This window comes from Notechis scutatus, chromosome 1 (assembly GCF_049901735.1).
Source record: "Notechis scutatus isolate UNSWTSFEM ecotype Mainland chromosome 1, rNotScu1.2, whole genome shotgun sequence".
Lineage (NCBI taxonomy): Eukaryota > Metazoa > Chordata > Lepidosauria > Squamata > Elapidae > Notechis > Notechis scutatus.
The window spans coordinates 54,774,448-54,799,836 of NC_142009.1; the positions used below are offsets into that span (position 1 = coordinate 54,774,448).

The 25,389-nt window shown below is 38.5% G+C and overlaps 1 protein-coding gene and 2 long non-coding RNA genes across 4 annotated transcripts in view; all 3 read right to left on the reverse strand.

Moving 5' to 3' along the window:
• Window positions 1–1,096: 1,096 nt before the first annotated feature.
• On the reverse strand, window positions 1,097–2,193 carry LOC148132806 (uncharacterized). The gene is made up of 2 exons (XR_015749416.1): window positions 1,786–2,193; window positions 1,097–1,373 (listed from the first exon to the last, which is right to left on the reverse strand). It is a non-coding gene; the product is annotated as an uncharacterized LOC148132806 (long non-coding RNA).
• A 2,835-nt stretch (window positions 2,194–5,028) lies between these two features.
• NVL (nuclear VCP like) overlaps window positions 5,029–25,389 on the reverse strand; it is a 61,476-nt gene continuing 41,115 nt past the window's right edge. For both annotated transcript variants that reach the window (XM_087964595.1, XM_087964601.1), the window contains 4 exons: window positions 17,248–17,324; window positions 10,957–11,045; window positions 8,824–8,903; window positions 5,029–5,643 (listed from right to left, as the gene is read on the reverse strand). In XM_087964595.1, coding sequence (XP_087820721.1) covers window positions 5,599–5,643; window positions 8,824–8,903; window positions 10,957–11,045; window positions 17,248–17,324 — 291 coding nt within the window. In that variant the 3' untranslated portion in view covers window positions 5,029–5,598. The remainder of the gene's footprint in view (window positions 5,644–8,823; window positions 8,904–10,956; window positions 11,046–17,247; window positions 17,325–25,389) is intronic.
• LOC148132807 (uncharacterized) lies at window positions 6,130–7,437 on the reverse strand. The gene is made up of 2 exons (XR_015749420.1): window positions 7,335–7,437; window positions 6,130–6,170 (listed from the first exon to the last, which is right to left on the reverse strand). It is a non-coding gene; the product is annotated as an uncharacterized LOC148132807 (long non-coding RNA).

Genomic DNA, 25,389 nt, shown 5'->3' on the forward strand with positions numbered 1-25,389 from the left:
ATAACATATCTTATGAAAAAGGGATTAAACTGATGTAAGAAAAAATTGTGAGTACTTGTAAACGGTATATGCTAAATTTTACAAATACAACTATACACAATCTTCTAGAAAGCATAGTAAAAATAAATATGGTGAAGCTTAATTTTTTAATACTTTATAAAATCTTATTATGGTGCTTCAGTATGTTTGGGAAGGGAGTGGCATAAAATCTTTTTACTATTACACCGAACCTTGAAATATATTGAAAGAAGCTAGATAGGCTAGAAATGCTGCCAAAAATTATCTATTTAACACAGGCATATCAACCTTTTAAATTGCAATTCAAAGTGTGTGTATACTGCACCCCACCTCATGCAAACATTATTATTATTAGCGACAGGCATGACATAACACTTTTGGTTTGATCCCATTTTAAAGGAAAGATAAGTTGTAAATTATATTTTGATTTTTGAACACTAAATGGAGGTTCACAAGGTGACATAGGTAATATAACAAATTGATTAGGAAAGCTATTTTAGGGTCAACATGTTTCCTTTCCCAAGAATAGCAATACTGGATAAAGCCAAAGCCTACTATAGGCCAATATTCTGCATCTCATTAATTACAAGTTAATGAAGAACGGCTTTTTATCTGTTTTTAAACTCTTTCTAGTTAGCTTCATTAAATGACCCATGATCCTAGTATCATAAGAATGATTCCTGTCCACTTTTCAATGTCATGAATTATTTATTCACCTTTTCCATGTTCTTATTCACCTTTGTTATATTCAGGTTTTTTCTCCCCCTAAAGTGCACCAAGCATTCCAGCCTTTCTTACAGGGAAAGATGTTTAGGATCCCTGACACAATGTGGCTCCCTTCTGCACTTTACCTGTTTTCATTATGTCTTAAGGACCATAAATGGAGCGTTTTTTGCAGAAGTGGGCACATCATAGATATGTATAATGGCACTACAATGTTGATATTTCTATACTCAATCCATCTCCTAATGATGTCTAGCATGGAATTTCCTTTTTCACAGATGCTTCGTCTTGCTCACGTTTTCACAAAGTTATCCACTACAACCCCAAGACTTACTTATGAGTAGTACAGACCACATCACATGATGTACTTTTTGTTTGCAGAAGTCATAAAACTGCAACTGTCCATCTTTTAAATTTTTATCAAATTCATTAAATTTAATGTAAAACAATTAGAATAAAATAAAGCATTTTCATAGCTTTAAAATATTTAGTTTTCAAATTTATTTGCCACCCAGCTTGTGATTCAAGCCACTGTAATTGGGAGGAGTAATGCTAAATTATGGCTGACTTTTATAATTGTTCCATTGATTGAACTATATAAGCAAAGATACCGTGTTTCTCACAAAACAAGGCTGGGCCTTATTTTTTGACCCCCGAAAAATTGGCTAGGCCGTCTTTTCGGGGGTGACTTAATTCCCCCCCTTGCATCCTCGGGCGGCGACGGCTGGGATGTTGACCTTGGCGTTGGGGCACTTCGTATCGGGAGACCTTCCGCCACCATTGCTTTCCTTTCTCCCCGTGCTGCCGTGGCGTTTGCAGCATTGCCTGCAACCGGAGCCCGGCGGAGACACTCGGCTTCAGGAGCTCCTGTCACTGCCTTCCCGGGCATCATTCGAAGGCAAAGCCCATTCTTTTAAAAACGACACCCTACTACGACAAAGCCTCCCCTGCCTGAGGGCAGCCCAACCCCATGTGGGGAGGTGAATCTCCTGGGGCCGCAGCGCAGGATCAGCCCACCCTGGGAGAAGCGCCCATCCGCCATACCTGCCTGGCGCCGGGCAGAGCACAAAGAGCTTGGCCTGGGGCACCCAGCGCAGCTGACAGGCGGGCCCTCCTACCCGGCGGTGGAGCTCTGGCCAAGGCAGTGAGCGCCTCCCCACCGGGCCCTCCGCTCATCCTGCCAGGGCTGTGCTGGAGCCGGGCAGGCTGGGCAGAGCCGGGAAAGCGAGCCGCAGGTGCGCGCCTGCCTGCCAAGCGAAAGAGCCGGGCTGACCCGAGTTTGGCTTCCCAAGTCCCTCCAGCCTGACCCCAAAGGGGCCACCAGGAGAGGCTGCCCGAGGCAGTGATAGCACCCACCCATCCGTGGACAGGGAGGCGACGGCCCGCACCACGTCCTCCGAGCTGAGCCCCGCCGAGTGAGCACCTCCGCCCGTGCCACTGCAGCATTTGGAGCTGCCGGCGCGTTGGGAGATGCATGGGGACGGGCTGGGCGAGGGGTGGAAAGGACGGGCGGCTTCGGGCTCTCTCTGCCAGACCCGCCAGCCAGGGAAGCAGCGCTGCTGTCGCCTCGCCTCCCTGTCCGCAGAGAGGTGGATGCTATCACTGCCTTGGGTGGCCACTCCTGGTGGCCCTTTCGGGGTCGGGCTGGAGGGACTTGGGAAGCCAAGCTCAGGTCGGCCCGGCTCTTTCGCTTGGCAGGCAGGCACACACCCGCAACTCGCTTTCCTGGCTCTGCCCAGCCCGCCTGGCGCAGCTTTGGCAGGATGAGCAGAGGGCCCGATGGGGAGGCGCTCGCTGACTTGGCCAGAGCTCCGCTGCCGGGCAGGAGGGCCCACCTGTCAGCTGCGCTAGGTGCCCCAGGCGAAGCTTTTCGCACTCTGCCCGGTGCCAGGCAGGGATGGCAGCTGGGCACTTCTCCTGGGTTAGGCCGATCCTGCGCTGCAGCCCCGGGAGATTCGCCTCCCCACGTGGGGTTGGGCTGCCCTCTCGGGCAGGGGAGCCTTTGTCGTAGTAGGGTGTAGTTTTTAAAAGAATGGGCTTTGCCTTCGAACGATGCCCGGGAAGGCAGCGACAGGAGCGCCTGAAGCAGAGTGTCTCCGCTGAGCTCCGGTTGCAGGGAGGAGGCCTGGCCAGCCCCGCGTGGCTGCGCCAAATGCCGCATGGCTGCGTCAAACGTCGCAGCATTGCTTCAAATGCTGTGGCGGCATGGGGAGAAGGGAAAACAACGGTGGCAGAAAAATCTCCTGATACAAAATGCTCCACCAATGCCGAGGTCAACGCAGGCAGCACCATATCTGGGTGTGCAGCAAAAGTACTTGGTGACAGTAGGGAGCTTGGTGGCGAGGCATGGCGCTCCTAACAGCAAGCCCCCCGCTATTTCCCCCCATTTTGCATGTTTAATATAGGCCTTACTTTGGGGGGAGGGGCTTAATTTCATTTTATGCCTATAAAACATACTGGGACTTCCTATTGGGGGAGGCCGTATTGTTGGAGAAACACGGTAGATTCTTATGGGTGTAAAATGACATAAAATATATATTCTAATTTGCCAGCCAATATAAATACTTGTGTAGGAGAAAAATAAATCTTAACAAACAAAATGGAGGCTGTACTCTTTTCCCAAAGTTTTTTGTACATGATCAGGATCAAACCCAGTTCAACACTTGTCGAATCCTATCAGACCCAAACTGTCCCTCCTCACCTCTAGACAAGCCCACCAAACCAAAGAATAGAAGCCGGCTTACCAGCAAATAGTACAGCCCAAGGCACTTTAAGCAAGGGAATTGGGACCTTAAAGAATCCTCAAATATGAACTGAACAACCTGGTTCAGCCTAACACTAGAAACAGCCCCTGGTACACCGGCCAGCAAATCAGATACCAGACCTTCCTGCCTTGTAGCTCCCAACTTCTGTACAAGAACTGCTTTTCCATTGTCTGCAATAAATGTTTTTTCTTCTGTGTTGGGTTCATTTTTTTTTAGATCGACTCCATGATGCCTATACTCTTGGAGAGGGCAAGTAGTCTCATAACTGCTACCAGCCTCTGAAGTTAATATTTATTTATTTATTTATTTATTTATTTATTTATTTGCCAATTGTTTACAAGATAATAAGTATAAGTGTATACATAGTTGTGAATACATGAAATGGGTACATATAAGAAAAATAAAAGAATAAGAGAAACAATAGGACAGGGACGGTAGGCACGTTGGTGCGCTTATGCACGCCCCCTACAGACCTCTTAGGAAAGGGGTGAGGTCAATAGTAGACAGACTAAGGTTAAAGTTTTTGGGGTTTGGGGAAGAGACTACAGAGTCGGGTAGAGTATTCCAGACATTGACCACTCTATTGCTGAAGTCGTATTTCCTGCAATCAAGTTTGGTGCGGTTTACTTTGAGTTTGTATCTATTGTGTGCTCTTGTGTTGTTATGGTTGAAGTTGAAGTATTCATTGACAGGTAGGACATTGCAATGTATGATTTTATATACCATGCTTAAGTCAGACCGAAGACAGTGTAATTCAAGGTTTTCTAGTTCTAGAATTTCAAGTCTGGTGGCATAAGGTATTCTACAACGAGTAGAAGAGTGGAGAACTCTTCTTGTGAAATATTTCTGGACTTTCTCAATTGTGCTAATATCAGATACGTAATGAGGGTTCCAGACTGATGCTGTAGAAGTTTTGCAAATGACCCCTGATTTGCCCAAATTCTATTGGTTATTTTGAGGAGGAAATATTTTGTTGCCTAGTTTCATAAACAGCAAGCCCCATTCCTTTCTAGCAGTAAAGCTACTTACTCTAGCTGAGTAATATTTGCAAGCAGGCAACAAAGCTCAGGGAGCACCAGACTCCAAGGTTCTACATCATCTCATTAAAGCTCTTAACACAAAGAGCTCTAGGAAATTAAATGATCCATAGTTGGCAAAAGCAACTTCTAGCTGTTTAGGATTATATTATTAACAACGGCTTAAATTTTATTATGTTGTGTTTTATTTTAAAATTGAACTCTTTAGGATTATTTAAATTTAGTTACATTGCACTGCATCACAATATATAAAAGAAAACTCACGTTGAGAATTGAAGTAAAAGGATTTGCTTTATGCCCACTCACACATGACCCTTTGCAAGCTTCAAAGGATAGTATGTCTCAGTCACCCACACACTGTTCCATGATCTACATTCAATATCCTCTTTAGAAAGTGAATAATCAAGAAATTTTAAATAAAAATATTTTATGCTTGCACTTTTACAAATTAAAGGAATTTTTTTTAAAGTGATAAAGATACTTGTGCTGAGTGTGGTTTATTATATCATCTTACAATACATACAAGCACGTATGCTCTCCTTACAGGTGGGAGGCTATAATGCCTGACTACTTTGTATTGTCTTTTACTTGAAATATGGGGACTTGCATAGTTTATAGAAAATCAGTGATTCATTTACTAAGTATACTGTGCTGTGTACACTAAGTGTACTGTGCAACAGATTCCCAGGCATTCAAATAGTCTTTTCGGACTTGGATCAGCTGATATCAGGCAGAGCACTCTTATCAGAGAGATGGTTTTTGAAAGAGCCCTGCTGCTAAAGGAAGAGCTAGGTTACAGGTCAGGGGTCTCCAAACTTGGCAAGTTGAAGACTTGTGGACTTCAACTCCCAATTCTGGGAGTTGAAGTCCACAAATCTTCAACTTGCCAAGTTTGGAGGCTTCTGTTATAGGTTAACAACATATAAATCCTTTAAAAGAAGTTCAACAATTCTGAAATTATAGGCATACAAAACGGAGATGATGTTCTATATCATAAAGGGCCTTCTGGAAAACAGGATGAGGAGAATGCATGGCAAACATGTGTCATCCAAGTGTCACCGGTTCAATGATTGGCGCAGTTCTTCATACATTATTTGGTCCTAATAATGACAATAATGGAGGAAAAATTGAAAATTACTTTAATAATACAATACTTAACATTATTTTAACTTTGCTCCAGGAAGAAATGTATAAACATGTATTGGCAGTGGTTTGGCTATCCCCATTTGGAAGGTGGCGCAAAGGGAAAGGTAACCATTTTTGGAGTATAATTTTTTTTTCTTTTATAAACTGGTATTACACTGTTAGTAGATTAAAATGTGCAGATTGCTGTCTCAGCAGTTCCTATTGTCAGCATGCTCTGCTTCTCTACTTCAAGACAAGCTCTATAATATATTTTGCATTGTTCTGTTAAAAAGCTGCTTAAGAGAAACCAGGCAAAGTAGAACTGTAATCACAACGTAGAAGACTTCTACAATTTAATTCAGAAGTTAATATTAAGAGATCTAAGTGTCGGGAGCTAAAAGTTGAGATCAGCAATCTTGTGCAAATTCAGGTCATGTGAGGAATTGAAGGGGTTTTTAAAAAAAAAAAAAAAAATCCACATCAGGCTTTCCTAACACCGTGTCTTGCAATTGCCCCCTCCCCTTTCAATATCTACATGAAGTCACCGGGCAAAGTCATCTGTTGGTTTAGTGTAGTACCACTGATATATGAATGATACTCAGTTATAATTTCTATCCACAGCTGCCCAAGTGAGGTTACTGAGGTTCTTTCCAATAATTGGATGGGAAAGAACAGGTTGCAGCTCAATCTTGCCAAATCCAGTGACTAAATATTTTGTGCCCACCCCCCACCCCCACGATCTGGGAACTGCTTTTTGGTTTTCCGTGAGGTGGCACTACCACCTTCAAGACATGGTGGGCAATCTCTTGTTTGAAGAGCAGATTGTAACTGTGGCCAAAGGGGCCTTTGCAAAGCGGCACCTTTGTACACAAGTGGCATCCGTTCCTGGATCAGGAGGCCCTGCTTATGTTCACTCATGCTTTAGTCTCCTCCTGTAAGATACTCCACACCAAAGTTATGAATGCTAAAAGTACTTTTATATTAGGTTGTAGAATGTGTCCCTCCCCTCCTACCTTGTTCAAGAGAAAGAGGGTTAAGTCAGAAACCTTCTCAAATGGCATTCCTGCTTTGGATTAAGATTTTTCACATCCCATCATTGTCTTAACTGCGGATCTTCTTCCTTTACCACCTCAAGGTCATTTTCACAGCATATTATACCTCCTGACTGGAGTACTGCAACAGGCTCTAAATAGGGATAACCTTGAAAACTATCAAGGATGCAGCAGTGCAGATAATTATCGATGTATCTCATGATGTCATACAAAACTTCTCCAATAGCTGCATTGACTTCTAATAGGCTTTTGGTGCCATTAAAAGAGCTATAAAGCCCTATAAGAAAACATGTGAAAGAGGCCTTCATCTTGCAATGGACAGACTGGCTAAAATGATGATGATGATAGTGGAAGCCGAGAAATAGGTTACTTGAAGGACTCCCTTCTAAGAACATCTGTGCACCCCACATGATCCCACAGATAGGGCATGCAGCTAGATTCTTAAATCTTTTCATCTTATGGGATCTATGAAATATGCCTTTTCTGTGGTTGCTCCTGCTCTCTGAAACAATCTGCTCCCCCCTCAATATAAAAGTTCCAATTTTATTCGCCTGTAGAAAAGCTATTAAAATCTGGTTCTTCTTTCAGCCATTGGGGCCAGTTGAAGGAGAGACTTATTTGTGACTTATTATGTATTTGGTTGCCATTTTATATTTAGTATTTTTATACATTGTTTATTGTTATGTGGATTTTGTTCTTTATTGTTTGTTTTTAAACTGTACATTGCCCAGACTGAGACTCGTTGAATTGGATGCCTTATAAATCTTATAAACAAAACTTATCACATTAACACCCTCTTGCCCACATACACACATCAGAGTTTCTAATGAAATTTGATTCTAATCCAAAATTCAATTGCTCCAGTCAGTCTGAGTTACTAACACATATACCATATTTTTCAGAGTATAAGAGGCTCCGAAGAATAAGGCGCACCTAGCTTTTGGGGAGGAAAACAAGAGAAAAAAATCTGCCTCTCCCTCTGCCTCCCAGCAATTTGCCTACTTGCAGCAAACAGACTGGTCAGCTTCAGCACAGCCTGATTAGCACAAGCAGCTGATTATCGGTTGGATTGGCCTCCTGACAATCAGCTGTTTCAGGCTGCAGGGATCACCATCGCCTATTGCCGCCTCCTACTGAGGTAAATGCTAGTTCTGTTTATTAACATTGAGGAATGAGAGACAACAGCTGGGTGGAATAGAAAAATAGTTCTAGAAGATTTGCTGAAGAAAAGGCTGCAAGAATGTCTAATTATTAACAGGTGCAAAAGCATCATAAAACTCAAACTCATAAATGGAATAACTTACAAAATATTACAAAAATATTACCTGCTAATGTTCAGGCCAGACGTTTTGAAACAGTTCTGGAGAACATTTTCCATTGACAGAACGTGATATTCTTGAAAGAGCCCTCGTTTGCTATTGTTATATTTTGTTGAGATTACTCATTAAGCGATTGTTTGAAGTTGCAATGGTACTGAACAAGCAGTACTTATAACCTGGTCTTCAGAGTTTTATCTGTCACAGTGTCCTTGATTCACATGATTGTGAATGTTGCAGCATCCCACAGTCATCATTTGTGACCTTTGTTGGCTTCCAACAAGCAAAGTCAATGGGGAAGCCAATAGACATAGTGTCTCTGTTTAAGGACCTGTGGTGAGTTGCTTAATTCTAACCGAGCATGTTAGAATTATTGCTAAGTGGTGCAGTCGTGTGATGTGGCATTTTACAATTGCATTGCCTAGCAATGAAATTCCAGTCCCAATTATTAAGAACTGAAGACTACCTGTATTGGGAATGTAGCATAATAATAATCCTTCCCAAAAGTACACCTTCCATCCTATAACATTTCTGCAATAGTCATACTGACCACCAGTATAGCTGGGGGGAAAAAGATGTGGCATTGGATGGAAGACTTAAGTGAATAAAGGCATCATTACTTTGAATAATTAAGATACTTAGTGCATTTTACATTTCACCCAAGGTTGGTTTATGGCATATTACAAGACATTTTAAAGTAGTATGAAGCTCTGGGCCATGCATATTTCTTTACAATGTTCTGTGAACAATCTGGGTCACCAACTGAAAATTTAAAAGTATTTCTTACCTTTGGAGTTATAGAGGATTTCACTTTCTTAAAAGCTTCTTCAAAATGTTTTTTGCCAACTTTAATTTCCCCTGTGAAGACTATAGTACAAGAAACATTTACTATAATTGCAAAAGTGATAACTTTGATAAAATAAAATGCATAATCAACAAAACATTAAGAATGGAAGGAGAAACAAGAAGTTTTTTTATTAATAAGACAATTTGCCACAGAACTATTTTTTCTCTCCACTTATTTTTCATGCAGTTCCATGCTGATTAGCTAGAGTTATGTGTCCTCAGGTCTAATTCAATGGGGAAACATCCCCTAATCAATTCTGTTTATAAGATTTATCAAGAGAGGGCAAAAAAATCAAGATTTTTGAAAAATTCACATACAATTAATTCAGTAACCATTCTTCTACGGTCTTCTGCTTAAAGAGGCGAGAAGCTTGAATTCTACAATTATTTCAAGCACTCTGCAAGAGCTGAGTTACACTATGTAATGAATATAGGAACTGGAAAGAAACAGCATCCATGTTCAGAAATGACTATTTTCCACAAGAAGAAACCTTCTTCCTAAGGTTTGCCTACAAAAAATGAAATGTAGCAAGAAAACCAGAGGCACAAGTGCAACTTGGAAAATACTGTTTTTGATATGAACACACCCACAAAAACATCTGAAGATGTTCATTAGATCAAACCCAATTAAAACCGTCATAACAAAACAGTATAGTCAACATTTCCTATTAATTATTTTAAAACCTAACCTTTAAAGGCACTGTATTACTATAGAATGTTAATTGTGGAAATAAATACTTGATCTGTTGACATTAATGAAAAGTAAAGAATTAGCTAATCCTCTTCATTTCATGATTTGTTTTGAGTCTTAAATCTGAAAACAGATATCCTATTGTTTGGAACTGAATCCAAGTTACTTATTAGTAGATCATACCGAGAGGAAACTGCTTGAAATATTTAGGGGAGAGTAATTTAGTTTCTATAACCTCCTGGTTCTTCCTTGCTCTACAGTGTCTACAAACAAAAGAGGCAATTATACTAGTGGTCATGCACCACCAGAATTATCTCACAAAGCTTCTAGTAAACATTACCATAGATTTGTTTATTAATGATTGGTAGAAAAGAGACAGAAATGGAAAAGTTTGCTGGAATTATACTGCTTCCTCAAGTTTCTATGTAGCAAGAACAACTCTTGCATGCCAGCTTGAAATTTCAGCTGCATTTCTGCATTTTTTCTTGTACCAAAGAGGGTTCTATTTAAGTGTATTTTATTCTAAAACATATCCCTAGTTCAGCTAAGTTCCAAACTGTCTAGAGGTAGTTCTCAATTTACAATAGTTTGTTTAGTGACCGTTCAAAGTTATAATAGCACTGAAAAAAATGACTTATGACAATTTTTCACACTTATGACCATTGTAGCATCCCCATGGTCACATGATTTACATTCAGATGCTTGACACCTGACTCACATTTATAATGGTTGCATATCCTGGGGTCATGTGATCCCCTTTTGCGATCTTCTGACAAGCAAAGTCAAAGGGGAAGCCAGACCCATTTAACAACCGTGTCATTAATTGCATAACTGCAGTGATTCACTTAACAAATGTGGCAAGAAAAGTCGAAAAATGGGGCAAAACTCACTTAATAAATTTCTCACTTAACAACATACATTTTGGGCTCAATTGTGGTCATAAATTGAGGACTACCTGTACTGTTTTGACCACTGAAGGCTGTCCAATATTTCACGCTCAACTCTTTTCTAGACTGCCTCTAACACTAGCTCCTTAGTCATGCAAAAGCATCCTATCACCTTTTACAGAGGGTCAGTGCTGTCAGCCAAGGCACATTTTAGTATTTTGGATATTTTGCCCTCTTTTGAAAAAATATATTATAATGCTAGACAGTTCAGCGTAGATAAAAATATTATCATTTTCATGCCTACCAAACCTTTAGTTAACAACTTTCTTTCACTGTTTTTAATGTATCTTTAGTTTAGAACAATCATATAACAATTCTGCAGTTTTTTGTTAGAACTCTGAAAGAAAATAATGAAAACATCCAAAAGGTTCCTTAACATCCAAAAGGTCATTAGGAAAATCTGCCTTGTTATAATATGCCATTTCCCCCTCCTTACTGTTCTTATTTGCAGGACTGAACATTGTCATTTGCTGTTTTAGGGCACAAACAGAAGCTTCTCGCACTAGAGCTGAAAGATCTGCTCCCCTATAAAGAAAAAAAAGCAATTATACTAAGATAAAAATCATGCAATACACAAAAACATAACCAAAAATTGCTAGTGTTCAATAAGAAATTGTTTGACAGACATATTTAAAATCTGTTACTGCATTCCAAGATAGGCAGATACACTTAAAATTGAATTATTAATTTGGAAATTTATATGGAATTTCAGTCAAAAGTTGTGGTGGTCATAAGTTGAAGCACCATGTGACATGACTCAATTTTACAATGGTGATTGAGCCAGTCACCATGGCAATTGAGCAAATCACATGGTTAAATGAACCATACTGCAAAAGTCAAAAAAGGGCTGTGAAAATATTTATAGATCCCAATGTCAGCTGGTGCTCCATTCAAAATCCAAGAAAGAAATACTTAGACTCCATTAATCAGAGAAAAGATATCTTTTACTGGAAATCAAGTGGTAGCAACAAAAGAATTCTGAGACTGAGAAAATGGGCGCGTAAATCACATATACAAAGTAATGGCAACGTTCCCACCCCCAATAGTTCAACTGGCTCATCCAATTAAAAGTTGTGTATATCATCATGTGGGCATCTCCAGGTGGTGATGAGGCCTCTGTCCGTTGACCTTGGCATAGTTTGATGAAGAGTTGCAGCTGCGCATAGCATAGGATAGAAACCTAAGCAAGAATCTACCCCCCCCCCCCAAGCTTATACAGTTCTGGTTTGTAACACCTCCAGCTCACTTCCCATAACCATATCCCCCCTCCTCCCCCCGTTACTTATGACAGCCGAAAGATGCAAAGCAAAGGGAGAAGATCTTGAAGGCTGACACCCTCACATTCTGGACATAAATTGTTTCAACCCCTACCCTCAAAACGACGCTATAGAGCACTGCATACCAGATCAACTAGACACAAGGACATTTTTTCCTGAATGCCATCACTCTGCTAAACAAATACTGTAATTCCCTCAACATTGTTCAACTATTTATTAAGTCTGCATTACTATTACTATTAATCTTCTCATCACTCCTGTCACTCATCCTATCACCCATCCCCTCCCACTTATGACTGTATGACTGTAACTTCATTGCTTGTATCCTTATGATTTATATTGACTGTTTCCTAGTATGACAGACATAGTATGATTTGATTGTTTATTTGTACCCTATGACTATATTAAGTGTTGTACTTTATGATTCTTGATGAATGTATCTTTTCTTTTTATGTACACTTGAGCATATGCACCAAGACAAATTCCTCACACTTGGCCAATAAAGAATTCATTCATTCATTCATTCATCCACATGGTTGTTACGTGAATCCAATACATCCAATGGGATTGAATTCTGTATTGCATTGAGATAACCTGGAAGACATTGTAAATGGTTGTAGCACAGATAAAATGCTATTTTTCCACAGACCAATATGCCAGCTACGTTCTGTAGCAACTGAAATATCTGAGTCACTGTAGATCCAAAATAAAAATCAAACCCAGATAAACACATTAGATTATCAAGGGGGCTGGTTGCTATAGGGCCATATCATACATCGTGTGCTGTTTAACATTTTTATCAGCAACTTGAAAGAGTTCAGACTTTGCAGATGACAGAAAACTTGAAGGGGTGGATAATACTTTAAATGAGGGAAAGGAGATTCAAAAAGACCTAGATAGACTGGAATGGGCTGAAATAAATAGAATGGAATTTAATACAACATGAATAGTTCAGCATTGACCTGGCAGTAGCACATGTGAAAGAGAACTGAAGTCCTTGGCAAAGACATACTAAACATGAGGTAGCAGAGTGATGCTGATGCAATAAAGTAAACACTATTGGGAAGTGCATTAATCAGAGCACAGAGTCCTCATGAGTGGAAGCAAATGTTCTACTTTATTCTATCCTGATCAGATCCCATTTGGGACACTGAGGCCGGTTCTAGACACCACCATTGAAAAAGGACAGTGACAAATAGAAGTCAGTTCAAAGAAGTGCTAGCAAGATGGTAAAGGTTCTGGAAATCAAGCTCCATAAAAACAGTTAAAGAATTTGGTATATTTAGCTTACAAAAAAAGACATCGGAGAAAGATAACACAGCAATCTTCAAATCAGTAGAATCATACTTCCCCAACAATATCCAGATAAAGATCAGGCTCACAGAGCCATTTTATAGTATGGTAGTTATGGTGTTGGTCTACAAACTAGGAGTTTTAATCTTGTTTTAGTCACAGAAGCCAGCTGGATGGACTTCCGGTTTCGCCAGGCTTCGGAGGCAGCGGGGTTTCGCGATCTCTGCGATCCCCGCCGTGCTAGCCGTTCTTGGTTCCTCCGACCCAGACGGGTCTGGAGGATAAGGTTGCCCCGTAGAGGCAACTGAAGATAGGGAGGATCCGGACAGGGGGTTGGGGTGTTCGCAGACCCCTTCCCCACCCGGCACAACCTTCTTTTCTCAAGTCGGTCCAGCGGCGGTCAGCAATGGCCGCCACAAAGAAGCCAGCAGCCGGACAAGATCGTGCTGGAGGAAGGAGAAAGTTTTGAAGCGAAAGTTTTTTTGGCTGAACTGGGACTAGAAGATACATTTAATACCCTGAAATCTAAGATTTGGGGTTTTTTTTGAAAGATACTTTGTTTCCAGAAGAGATTTGCAAGCGGCGAGTGAAAGTGTTTAAAGTGAAAGTTTACTCTCCTTCCACATGGAATTAACAAATGAATACTGAAAATCCTACTATTTTACAAAAGGTAAAAATTTAAAGCTTCTTGTTATAAATGGGAAGGGAGAGGACAAAAGGAAAATTTATATTAAGATTTTGTTGAAGGAGATGCCTGGAAGATTTTGGAGATTGGAAGTTACTGTAATAAGAATTTAAAATACAGATTGGCTTTTTTTTCTCCCTTTGCAACTGGTATTAACCCAGGAAGAAGGGAAGAACTTTGTGCTTTGTTTGGATTGTTTGATGACTTTGGGACTTTGGGAATTGTTTTAAACTTGGAAATATCTTTGGCTGTTTTAAGAAGAAGAAGAAGAAAAAAAGAGGATTTACAATGATTTTATCTGCTGATGAACTGAGAGAGGAATATGGCAAAATAAAGAAAGACGATGTGGGAGAAATTTTTTGCTTTTTAGAAATGGCGCTTCCTACTTATCAGCAAATACAACAACTGATGGAAGAAGAAGAAGAAGAAGCCATCTTTAACGAACCCACAGAGTTGATTAAGAAAGGAAGGAGAAAGAGAGGGGGAAAAAAGGATATAAGACTTAAAAAAATATTTAAGAAAGTGAAAAATAAGATGCAAAATCAATACAAGGCTAGAAAGCAAAAGGAAAGAGAAATACAACAGAGAGGGGAAGTTAAGGGGGTAAAAAGACCAGATGGGATAAGACAGGGAGGAAGAAGGGGGAAAAAGGCCACAAGGGTATGAAACAAGATGCGAAAAAGAAATTGTTTTTCAGGGACAAAGGGTAATATAATTTTGTTTTAAAAGGATTCTGCAAGGTACATAAGATAGTATTGTAGTATTTGTATTAGAAATAGAAAATTATAATTTTATAAGACTTGAGTAAAGACTAAAATATTAAAGGTTTAATAATGGTAGAATTTAAGATTTAATAAAATATTAAAAGGAAGTTTTAAAATACTTAGTTTAAATATAGATTTTAATTGACTATTGTGTGGATGTTAGTATGAATATATTATTGTAATATTTGTTTTTGAAATAGATAATTGGAATGTTATGAGATTTAATGTTTAATTATATATTTAATTATGTTATGGATTTACTATTTTCTTTTTGTAAGTAGTATGTACTAAGCAGAATCAGATAGGGAACTTGGTGTTACCTTAAATGTTAATTTAGAGGTGCGATGGAAAGGCATCATACTTTGATTTGTGATTTCAGGAGAAATTCTTTTATTTTATTATGGGGAATGAGATAAATAGACAATTGGAAAAGAATGGACAAAGGATAGAAATATAATGATTTAAATTAAGATAATAAACAAAATAGAATTAAGAAGAGTGGAAAGCGGGGAGAAGTTATAAAGAAGACACAGAATGGTAATTAAGATAGGTAATGGCATATAAGATGAATATGATTTTAATTGAAGTCCATACAAAGAGAGGTAATCCGGGGCCAAGCTACTTTTTTGAAAAAGAAGTTTTACATTATGTGTTTTGTGTGTGTATGTTTATCTGAGATTTAATAAAACCTTGGAGGAAAGCGGGAGGAGAATAATTGCAAACAAGACAGAGGGAAATATGAATAGGATGACTAAATTTAAAGAGAAGAAATGAGAGTGTTAAAAGATATTTAAGTAGAAATGGGATATATTAAAATCACACTGTATAAAATAATGTATTATCTGCCTTGTAAAAATTTACAAGGGAAAGAGGTTTAATGTCTACAAGGTTTATGTTTTGTTTGTCTTTAAAAATTAATAAAATTTGTTTCAAAAAAAAAAAAAAGCCAGCTGGATAACTTTGGGCCAATTAGTCTGACTCAGCTTAATCCATCTTGTAGAATGGTTTAGATACAGATGTCAACTCATAAAATATTTCTATGGTCTTTTAAGAGTTGCCAACAGAAAGGGAGGGGGAGCAGTGCGGCAGCTTGGAAACTGAAAGTGCATTCCATAGTTTTCAAAGATAGTAACTAGGTGACTGAAGTTTCTGCTGTGCACAATTCTAACTGGAGAGCATGATTGATGACTCTTGGCTATGGATGTGTCCTATTGGAGAATATAAATTAGGATACACCCAGAGGGTGGGGGAAAACCAGGGTCAAGGGTGACAATGAATTATGTGTCTCCGAGTCAGCTACATTCAGGCAGTACCGGACATTTTAACACGCAATAAATTCTTTTGAAGTTTTGGAAGTTTGGCTCGAGACTCATGATTTAAATGGGGGTAATGTCAGAATCCTGACAACAGAGTTGCAGAAAATAAAGGGATATCAATCTACCGTAGTAAAGAAATGCACTAAAGCTCTGAAATGAGTCAAGATAATCTCTATTCTCCAGAACTGTTTCCAATGGAGAAGTGGTAACCTTCTTATCATATGATCCTTATGGTTGCTGATATCTGAGAGATCCAGTGCTGAAGTTTTAAGTAGAGGTCTAATAATTTAATTGCCTCCTTTAGAGAAAGAGACCTTCTGTCCCACTTAAAAGGTATTAATGATAACCAATACACTTTTGTCTAAAGCTGACATGCCAACAGATTAACCTGTAAAATAAAAATAATGCAATTTAAAAATGCAATGTCTTTACTGATTTTTTTTTGCCTCAAAACAGTATGGAGAGCAAGCTAAATCTGATTTAATAAATTCTTCTGATATAGCTTGATACTGACATAATGAAATAAATATACATAGAATTATATGATGGAAGTAAGAGAATATCACCTCCTAAAGGCCAGGCTACCTTCAAGGATTTTATTTCATTTTTTGAAAAAGGTCTAGGATCCAAGAACTGAAAAGCTAAGAAAGCTCTGCATTTGTATTTGCAGTTTTATGTCAGGTTTCTAAGTGATGAAATCCGTTTAAAGAGAAAATATGAAGTTGATCTTCCAAGACAATTTCTTGTATTTAGGAAAGCATCAAATTGGCAAAGTCCATGGTAATTTTGGACCTGACACAACCCGGAATTACCCCACAATATTGGAAATTAGAAACAACCCCAAAAGTCACATTCTCCAATAGAAGTAATTCAATGTTGCTTGGTGTCATAAATCTGCACCTCAAGGGGCCTGAGCACAGTCAGCTTGTTTTCCCACAGGAAGAAGAATCACCTAGCATAAACAACTCTATCTCCACTCCTCCCCGCTTAGGAATGTAGCAAACCTGAAACCCTTCCCCCATGACCACCAAAGCAAAAGTAAGAAAAATAATATATACTCTATACTAAACCTAACCAAAATGGCTATACATATGTCAATTTCGGGACATTATATTTATTTCTAATTTTGAGCACTAAATGTTTATAATGTAAGCAAACATCTACAACCATGTTGAAAGTTTCAGTATAAGTGTAAGGAGAGTGCAGATTCTGCTAATGCAGCCTTGTACATGAATAATATATATTCCACCCTGTGACTCACCATGTTTTATGCTGGAAATGATCCTTCTTCCCTGCAATTAACCCAACTATTAATTCTGAACAAGTCTGTTCCAGAGCATACACGTTCCTTTATCTACTCTCAAAACTGATTTCATGTAGGATACTACTCACGTAAAGCAATCACAGGAGGGATTGTAAGCAATTTCTTCCAGGTGCACATCAATATCAAGTGGGGGTACAGTTCCATCCTGTAACCATTAAAAAAACATTCAATGACTTTGATACATATGAGAAATCACATTATTTAATTTGTATATAAAAGTTCTGAGTTGCATTTTGAAAGTGAAAGCTTCTCAAATAGACCAATAATTCAAGGTAATAAGTTAAGTTTATAGATATTAAACTATCACAGAGAGCAAGTTTTAAAGCCAGAGAAAAACAACATTCCATTTTGAAAATAAGCATTGGAAAAAAATGTCATCATACAACAGTGAAGTTGAACAAAACAACTAGTCTCAATATAAACAGAAGAGAGAACTATATTCCCCTGAGAGAGAGTTTCACAGCTGGTGTACTTCACTCAAAGGCCCTGTTCCATCAGGAGCACCAGTGGAGGTGGGGTGGGAGACAAATGAATGAAAGCCGTGTTGTGCTGTTGTGATGAAGCCCCACCCCTTGTGTACACATGGCACTGCATGTGTGTCCCCCATTTTTACTTTTTAAAAATAAAATAAACCTAATGATTTCCCAAGAAATTACCCATTGGGACAACCTAGTTGTACCATTAATGTTACAATAAATTATTTATGAAAGCAGGAAAGGCCACTGATGGAGATGGATTGTTAATAAAATGGTATTATGACTTTTATGGAAACGGAATACATATCTACTTGTGTTCAAGTCAGTGCTGACTCCTGGAAACTGCCCGGACTTTGTTCCTGTGGTTTACTTCACAAGATGTTTCAGAAATTGTTTGTCACTGCTTCCTTCTTAAGGCTGAGAGAGCCCAAGGCCGCCAAATTAGTTTCATGCCCAAGGATTCAAAGTATCACAATTTCTAGCCTAATGCCTTAGCCACTGTATTAAACTGCCTCTTTCATGTTGCTGGTAACATATATTTAGTGAGGCTTGCATGAAACATAAATTTCCCTCCTTGTTTCAGGAAGTGTATAGTGAAACTGAACAAAGTTCCAACTAGTTGTACTAGTCATTGTTCAATATCTTTCTTAGTTGCAGATAATAAAAATGCAATTATATGACCTTAGTACAGATGTTATTTTCTTATTTAGGTTACCTTGCATAATCCAGTGTTATTAAAGATTCTAACATCTTGTAATAGTAGATGGTAAATATTTTTACAATTCAATCTGAGAAAATTGATCTAGTTTTTTGGCATCTAGCAGCAGAAAAGGCTTTGGATATTTTTTGAACATGTTTAAGAAAAATGGATTTACTTTTGTTTTTATTAACCAGTTTAGAACGCAGCACTTAAATCCCCTGGCTAAGTTTATTATGAATGATATAATTTTTCACTTATTCACCATAGAACTCATGAAGGCAGTCATTTATTGTTAATATTTAATTTGGTATAGGAACTATTGGCCTCCATAATTCCTCATAGAAATCTGAAATTTCTATGGGAGCCAAAGTCATTGCTTCCAAGTCTCATTAGATAGGTTTTCATATGAGAGGAGGTTGTAACTTTCCAGACTTTCAATTACATCACTGGATTTATAATTTGACTTCAATTTTTGAATGAAATGAGAATAATTTAAGAAGGAATAAAGATTAATAGGGGCACAAATTGAATGCTATTACTTGGCTTCTGAAAATCTGTCAAATACAGATTCTTTTATTTTTTTAAAATTCATTTTATTTACTAAGGAGATTTATATGGCCATCCAACTCATTCATTTAATCAGCATGCCACCATTTTTCCTGCTTTAAAAAGCAGCAAAATAATTTGGAAGACACTAGAGGAGTGTTAAGCTTAGTTTTGGGTCTTATGAAGAACTAACTCTTCGGGATAATCATAATTTTAATATGAAAGCTCTTTTTTTATTTACATAGGCAGAAAAAACATTTGGATGAATTGATCTTTAAAGTTTTTTTTTTTTAAAGCATTGACTCACTACAAAAAGAATTTGGATTGCCTGAAATAGCTTAGCTGTAATATATACAAATTAAAATGTTTGTTGATTACTGAATCTGGGTTTGGTACATTGGCAGCCTTCTAAATTATAAAGTGTATGGAAAATATCTCAGAAGAACTTAAAACCATAGTGCATTTATTCAAATTGTTGAAGAGGGTTTCAAAGATAAACATTGATAATTTACAAGAAATCTGGAACTAAGAATTGGAATATCCTATTTCATCTTTTTACAACCTGACATTCTAAGAAATAGCATTCTAAGGTCTTATAAATTTAGAGTAGGATTCTAATTGAAATTTAGAATAGAATTCTAGGGAGTTATAACATTAAAATGGAACCAATTCATTAAAAATATTTTCATGTTTACTGGATATCCCTGTGGCTGTTGAAGAAACAACATTGGCTATCGGATTTTTTTTTATGTTGGAGTTGTTTAAAAGAACTAACACATATAATTTGGGCTCGCTCTTTATTTCGGTTTAAAAATGAGGATGTAGCGTTACATTATACCAAAAGCATTTTGTAAAAGCAATGTCTGATCTTGTGGAAGAAGTAAAGGGAATCCTCATTTAATGACTACTAGTTCAATGACTGTTCAATTTTATGATGGCTCTGTATTAGTGATAATTCAGAATTCTGGCTGTTGCAGCATCTCTACAGTCAAATGATCCCAATTTCCAATGTTTCCTGCCAGTTTTTCATAAACAAAATCAATGGGAAGTCAGCAGAAAGTCAGTAATTAGGGCTCTTATCTCTTCAGATCTTTGTAGTTCTAAACAGCATGCACAGAGGATTTATCTAACTGAAATATTAAATCTGACCTTCTAATTAAAAGATTTAAATTAAAAGATTATTCCATGTAGCTGGTGAGACTTGTTTTAGATAGATTGCATAATAAATGCCACAAGTAAAACTCTGCCTCTGCAGGTTTTTCTAGAAATATAAAAATCATGCTGAACCTCTGGTCCATAGACTGAATTTGGTTGGCCAACCCTTCCCATCTCATTTTGCAAAACAACAGGTGAACAGTTGCTTTAAGATATTGTCTTCATGCAAAGAATCCCTGTTATTTAATTATTCCTCTTTTTACCTACAGAAGGAGACTTCCTGCTATGCTGTGAGAGGAATAGTGTTGAGGGACAATTTCCAGGGATTTTAAAGAAGAAAAGCTCCTCCTCCTTATGTCATAGAGAACTGAAAATGATATTTTAATATAAAGAATAATTTTAATCCAAATAAATAATCAAGTTACTCCTTGCATGATTAGACACAACAATATCTACATTCATTTAAAGAAAGAGACAATATAGAAAGGGGAAAGTAATTCTAGTACACTTACTGGGTTTAGATTTGCAAAGCAGAAAAACAATTCTTATAAAAATGCTTACCACTCAGGCACAGGTCATAAGGAAGCCTGAGAAATTATATTAGTGTGAAAAATGAAAAAATACTTTCACAGGTTCAAATATGAGCATGCTTGTCCAAACTAAACTTGTCAGTCAAAATAAGGATCAGAGTCCTCCCAAAGGTTGGCCAATCCAGGTTGAATGAGGAGATATTACGTCACCTAGGGAAAACATATAATTGAGCTAGGTGACTAATATATTCTAATTCAGGGGTAGTCAACCTTTTTATACCTACCGCCCACTTTTGTATCTCTGTTAGTAGTAAAATTTTCTAACTGCCCACCGGTTCCACAGTAATGGTGATTTATAAAGTAGGGGACAAAACCCCTACCACCCACCATGAAAGCTGGAACGCCCACTAGTGGGCGGTAGGGACCAGGTTGACTACCACTGTTCTAATTCAACCAGGATTAGGCAACTGTTCCTTAACTTCTGGGAAATGTGATTTGGATTCTTTTGTTAATTTATATTATGGTTAGATCTGTTCTTTATATCTCTGCTACTACTTTTTCCGACCTGTGTGTGTGTGTGTGTGTGTGTGTGTGTGTGCATGTGTGTGCACACACATGCATATGTGCGCATGCTGCTGCTGGCAGAAATCCTGATTTTCTTTTTTCCTTTTCCAATTGTCCTTTTAATGCTTATCCAATTCATTTCAGCGGCAATACACATAACAGAAGTTCGACATAAAATGTTTTGTTTCACTATACTGTACACTGATTCTTCCAAAGAAGCAGTCTAATATGCCACATATTTCAGATGCCACAGAAGATTTTTAAACTCTCTTCTTCTGAAGCACCCGGGCTGGGGATAGAAGAATCTGTTCCTGAGTAAAAGTGGCAGCAAATAGAGTCCCAGTCACATACAGCAGAAAGCTGCCATGGTAGGGATTGTGGAGTAGAGCTTTGGACCTCTAACCAATAAATGGTATGAATATAAATTTAAATTATAGTAGTAATTTTAAATATAAATTATTTGACCTTTCACAGGCAGACTAATTAACATAACAATATCCACCATTCAAAAATTTATTTTGTGGTGCTAGTCTGGCATGGGACAATGCATCCGCAGAATTATGCTCTATTTAAAATTAATCAATCCAAACTACAGCAAATTATTTCAGAAAATGATAGGAAACATTTGTTTGACATTCTTCAGACGTATATACTGTCATAGAAAAGGTATTTCTTACAATTTAATTAAGAAACACTGAACTTACATTAAATGATTGCTTTGTCAACACATTAATAGTATTATTTGTGTATCATAAGAATCAGTAAACCAATATCAAGTCATGATTACAAAATATAGTTAATTGTTCAGGGTCAGGGATGTGAAACTCGCATTGTCACGGCAGCGTCACGTGACTTATCAGGACTTTCCCCCCTTCATTAAATTGGCCATGGGTGTGGCCAGCATGCGACGCATCCGGCCCATGGGCTGGGAGTTTGACAGTCCTGCTCTAGGTCAGTGGTCGCCAACCAGTGGGCCCGGGACCACTGGTAGTCCGCGAGAAAATTTTGGTGATCCACAGAGAAATGTCACCCCAAAGCAATTAATCCAGGCTGTGCCGCCCACATGGCCCGCGGGAACACAAGGCTTGCGTCACTTGCATTGCAAACAACACGAGTGAGGGGTGAGTAGTGAGGGGAGGGGGTGAAAGGGCGGAGAGGGTCGACTTGCCCCACTCGCCTGGCCTGGCCACTGGGCTGCTTCTTTCTTCTTCTGCTTTTGGCTGCACGCAAGGAAAGCAGAAAAAGTCTTTCTTTCTTTCCCCCAAACTCCACCAGAAATGAGTCTTTGGGACCCTGAAAGGCATCCTGCTCCAAGAGGCTGTGCCGACATGACAAATCTCACAAAGACTCATCTCTGGCAGAGTTTGGGGGAGAGAAAGAAAGACTTCTGCTGCTTTCCTTGCATGAAGCCAAAAGTCTCTCTCTCCCTCTCCCTGAGAATGGAGCTGGAGACAATATCCTGCAATCCCAAATAAAGAATGCTTGATCAGTAGGAAAACAGGGTGGTGAATTTTTCTGCAGACTTTTTTGGGGATTTTCCCAGGGTCTCTGGTCTACGGGATTTAGAATTATGAGTTTGGTTGTCCCTGAGGTCCAAAAGGTTGGCGACCCTTGCTCTAGGTAGTCTTGTTTAACAATCATAATTAAAATTAGCAACTCAATCATTACATGAATCCACATCTGTGTTTATGATCTTCAGCTTGTGAGGATTGGTCATAAAACTATTTTTCACTACTGTTATGGTGAATGGTCGCTAAACAAGGCAGTTGCTAAATAAAGATAATGCTATAAGCACTGACTCCCATTTACACTCAAAACAAATGAACCATATTGGCTGAATTCTCTCCTCCTGCTTAGCCATATATCATACGCATCCTTTTAGTTGCTAAGGGTTGCAATTTACATGCCCTTTCTAGCAGCTGCTAAGTACAGGCGGCCCTTGACTTACAACAGTTCATTTAATGACCATTCAAAGTTACAATGGCACTGAAAACATGACTTATGACTGTTTTTCAGTTACGACCTTTCCAGCATCTCCATGATCATGTGATCAAATTCAGTTGCTTGGCAACTGGTTCATATTTATGACAGTTGCTGTGTCCCAAGGTCATGTGATCACCATTTGCTACTTTCTGCCAAACAAAGTCAATGGGAAAGCCAGATTCACTTAACAACCAGGTTACTAACTTATCAATTGCCATATTTATTTTCTACCTCAAAAGGACCAAGAAATTGTATTATTAATTAATTTTCATCAGTCATGATCAGATAAGGTTCCAGGAAGAGGGCTGGGAGCAGGGGTGGGATTCAATTTTTTTAACAACCGGTTCTGTGGGCATGGCTTAATTGGTGGGTGTGGCTTGCTGATCATGTGACTGGGTGGTCATGGCCAACTTGACGTCACTCACATCAAGGGGCGCTTCTCCTTGCCTGACCTCTCATGACAGTGGAGATGCTGCAACATTCGTATGTGTGAAAAATGGTCATAAGTCACTTTTTTCAGCGCCATTGTAACTTTGAATGGACACCAGTTTTAGACTAAAACTCACAAAGGATATGTAAACTCATGTTTGAATGTCAACCTTTCTAGCTAGCTGAATGGCACTCATCTTGGTTCCTTGTCATTAAAAGCTTCTTTGCAGCAGTTCTGCTTCATTATTCAATTATTTCTTCAAAGTGCTAACTCCAACAGGGGAGTATTTCCTCCCAACAGCAGTGTAAAAAGCTTAAAACACCCTTCCCCTTTAAGAAAGTACCAGCAAAGAAAAAAAAAAACTCCTTTGGAGACAGTAAGTCTAGGCATACTACCAAGAATGCAAGAAGGGTGGAAAAAAACAAAAGGAGATTTCTTCCAAAAACTGGTTCTCCGAAGCGCTTAGAAAGTTAACAACTGGTTCTAGTGAATAGGTGAGAACCTGTAGAATCCCACCCCTGGCTGGGAGTCCTGAGGCCACAGGCTGTTGCCACACCACAATGTAAACACCACAATGTAAAAATCAAGTTTTTTACAGTACAATGTAAAAATCAAGTTTGTTTTTCCTTCAGCTCTGTTCCATCTGGCACGAAGAAGTATTTATAATGACCAACATGAGATTTATATTATTCTTGCAATATGAGATATATATAATTCTTGTTCCCATCAGAAGACAGAATGCAATGCCATAATTTATGAAGAATCTATTGGCTTTTCGCCATACGTGTTGTAAGTTGCAGTGACAAATCTATTGAATTAAAAACAAGTAGTACGAATGTGAAGTACTGCATGTTCGTGACATTTATACTTCAATGCTGACATATGCCATCAAAAGTTAACTTATTATAACTTTGGTTTCACCCTCCCATCAGCCCCAGCAATCATTAACAATGCAATCTGAAGAATCCTCCTGTCCTTTTCAACATGAGGGGATGGTGTGATTGCCTAAATTAAGTTTGGATGATTTCTAGACAGATGGTTACAAACATAAATTTATGCTCACATTGAGGAATGCAAAGTCATATTTGGAATAGGTTTTCAGAAAGTCAGGTTTGTTCAGCCAAGAAAAAAAATCACCTTGCAGTCTTGAACCTATCAGTGGCAGGATTAGTACATGGCAATACAATGGGGGAGTGCAATCTCTGGATTGCAGTCTCTTAAGATCCCTGGTCCCATTTGTACTCCGAGAGTCCCTCTACACTTGGGATCAACTCTCATGCACTCCTGAAATCACTGAACAAGCAGGATGTAAAAGCAATAAACAAATGACATTTAGTAAATGTGTTTGTGGAATATTTGCAGTAAATACACAATAATATTGAATATAAAAACATCCCAGGATTGACCATGGAGATTCTCAGTCATCCAGGTCACGGTTGTCAATCGACAAGCATGATGTGGATGGCTAAGAATCTCCGTAGACATTTAGCCATCCCAGGGTTGAGTACAGGAAATTGCACCATCCATCTGATCTTTCAATCTAGAGATTAAAACACACCCACCCATTTAGATCCTCAACCAAAACTTTAGTATATGTTGCCCTTTGAATGCTATCTAGGTAGATACTATATTGGTAGTTTGCAGAGGCTGCTTGAAAACCAGGTCAAGGCTTACAAAACTTACAAATGCTTTACCCTGTTAAAATATGACCATATCACAAGATTCAGTTATTTAATATAAAATATTGAAGCTGAAAGCCTATATACTATGAATTCAGTGGGATTTAGTAATTTAAAATCAACAAGGTATAGTACTCTATTTCAAAC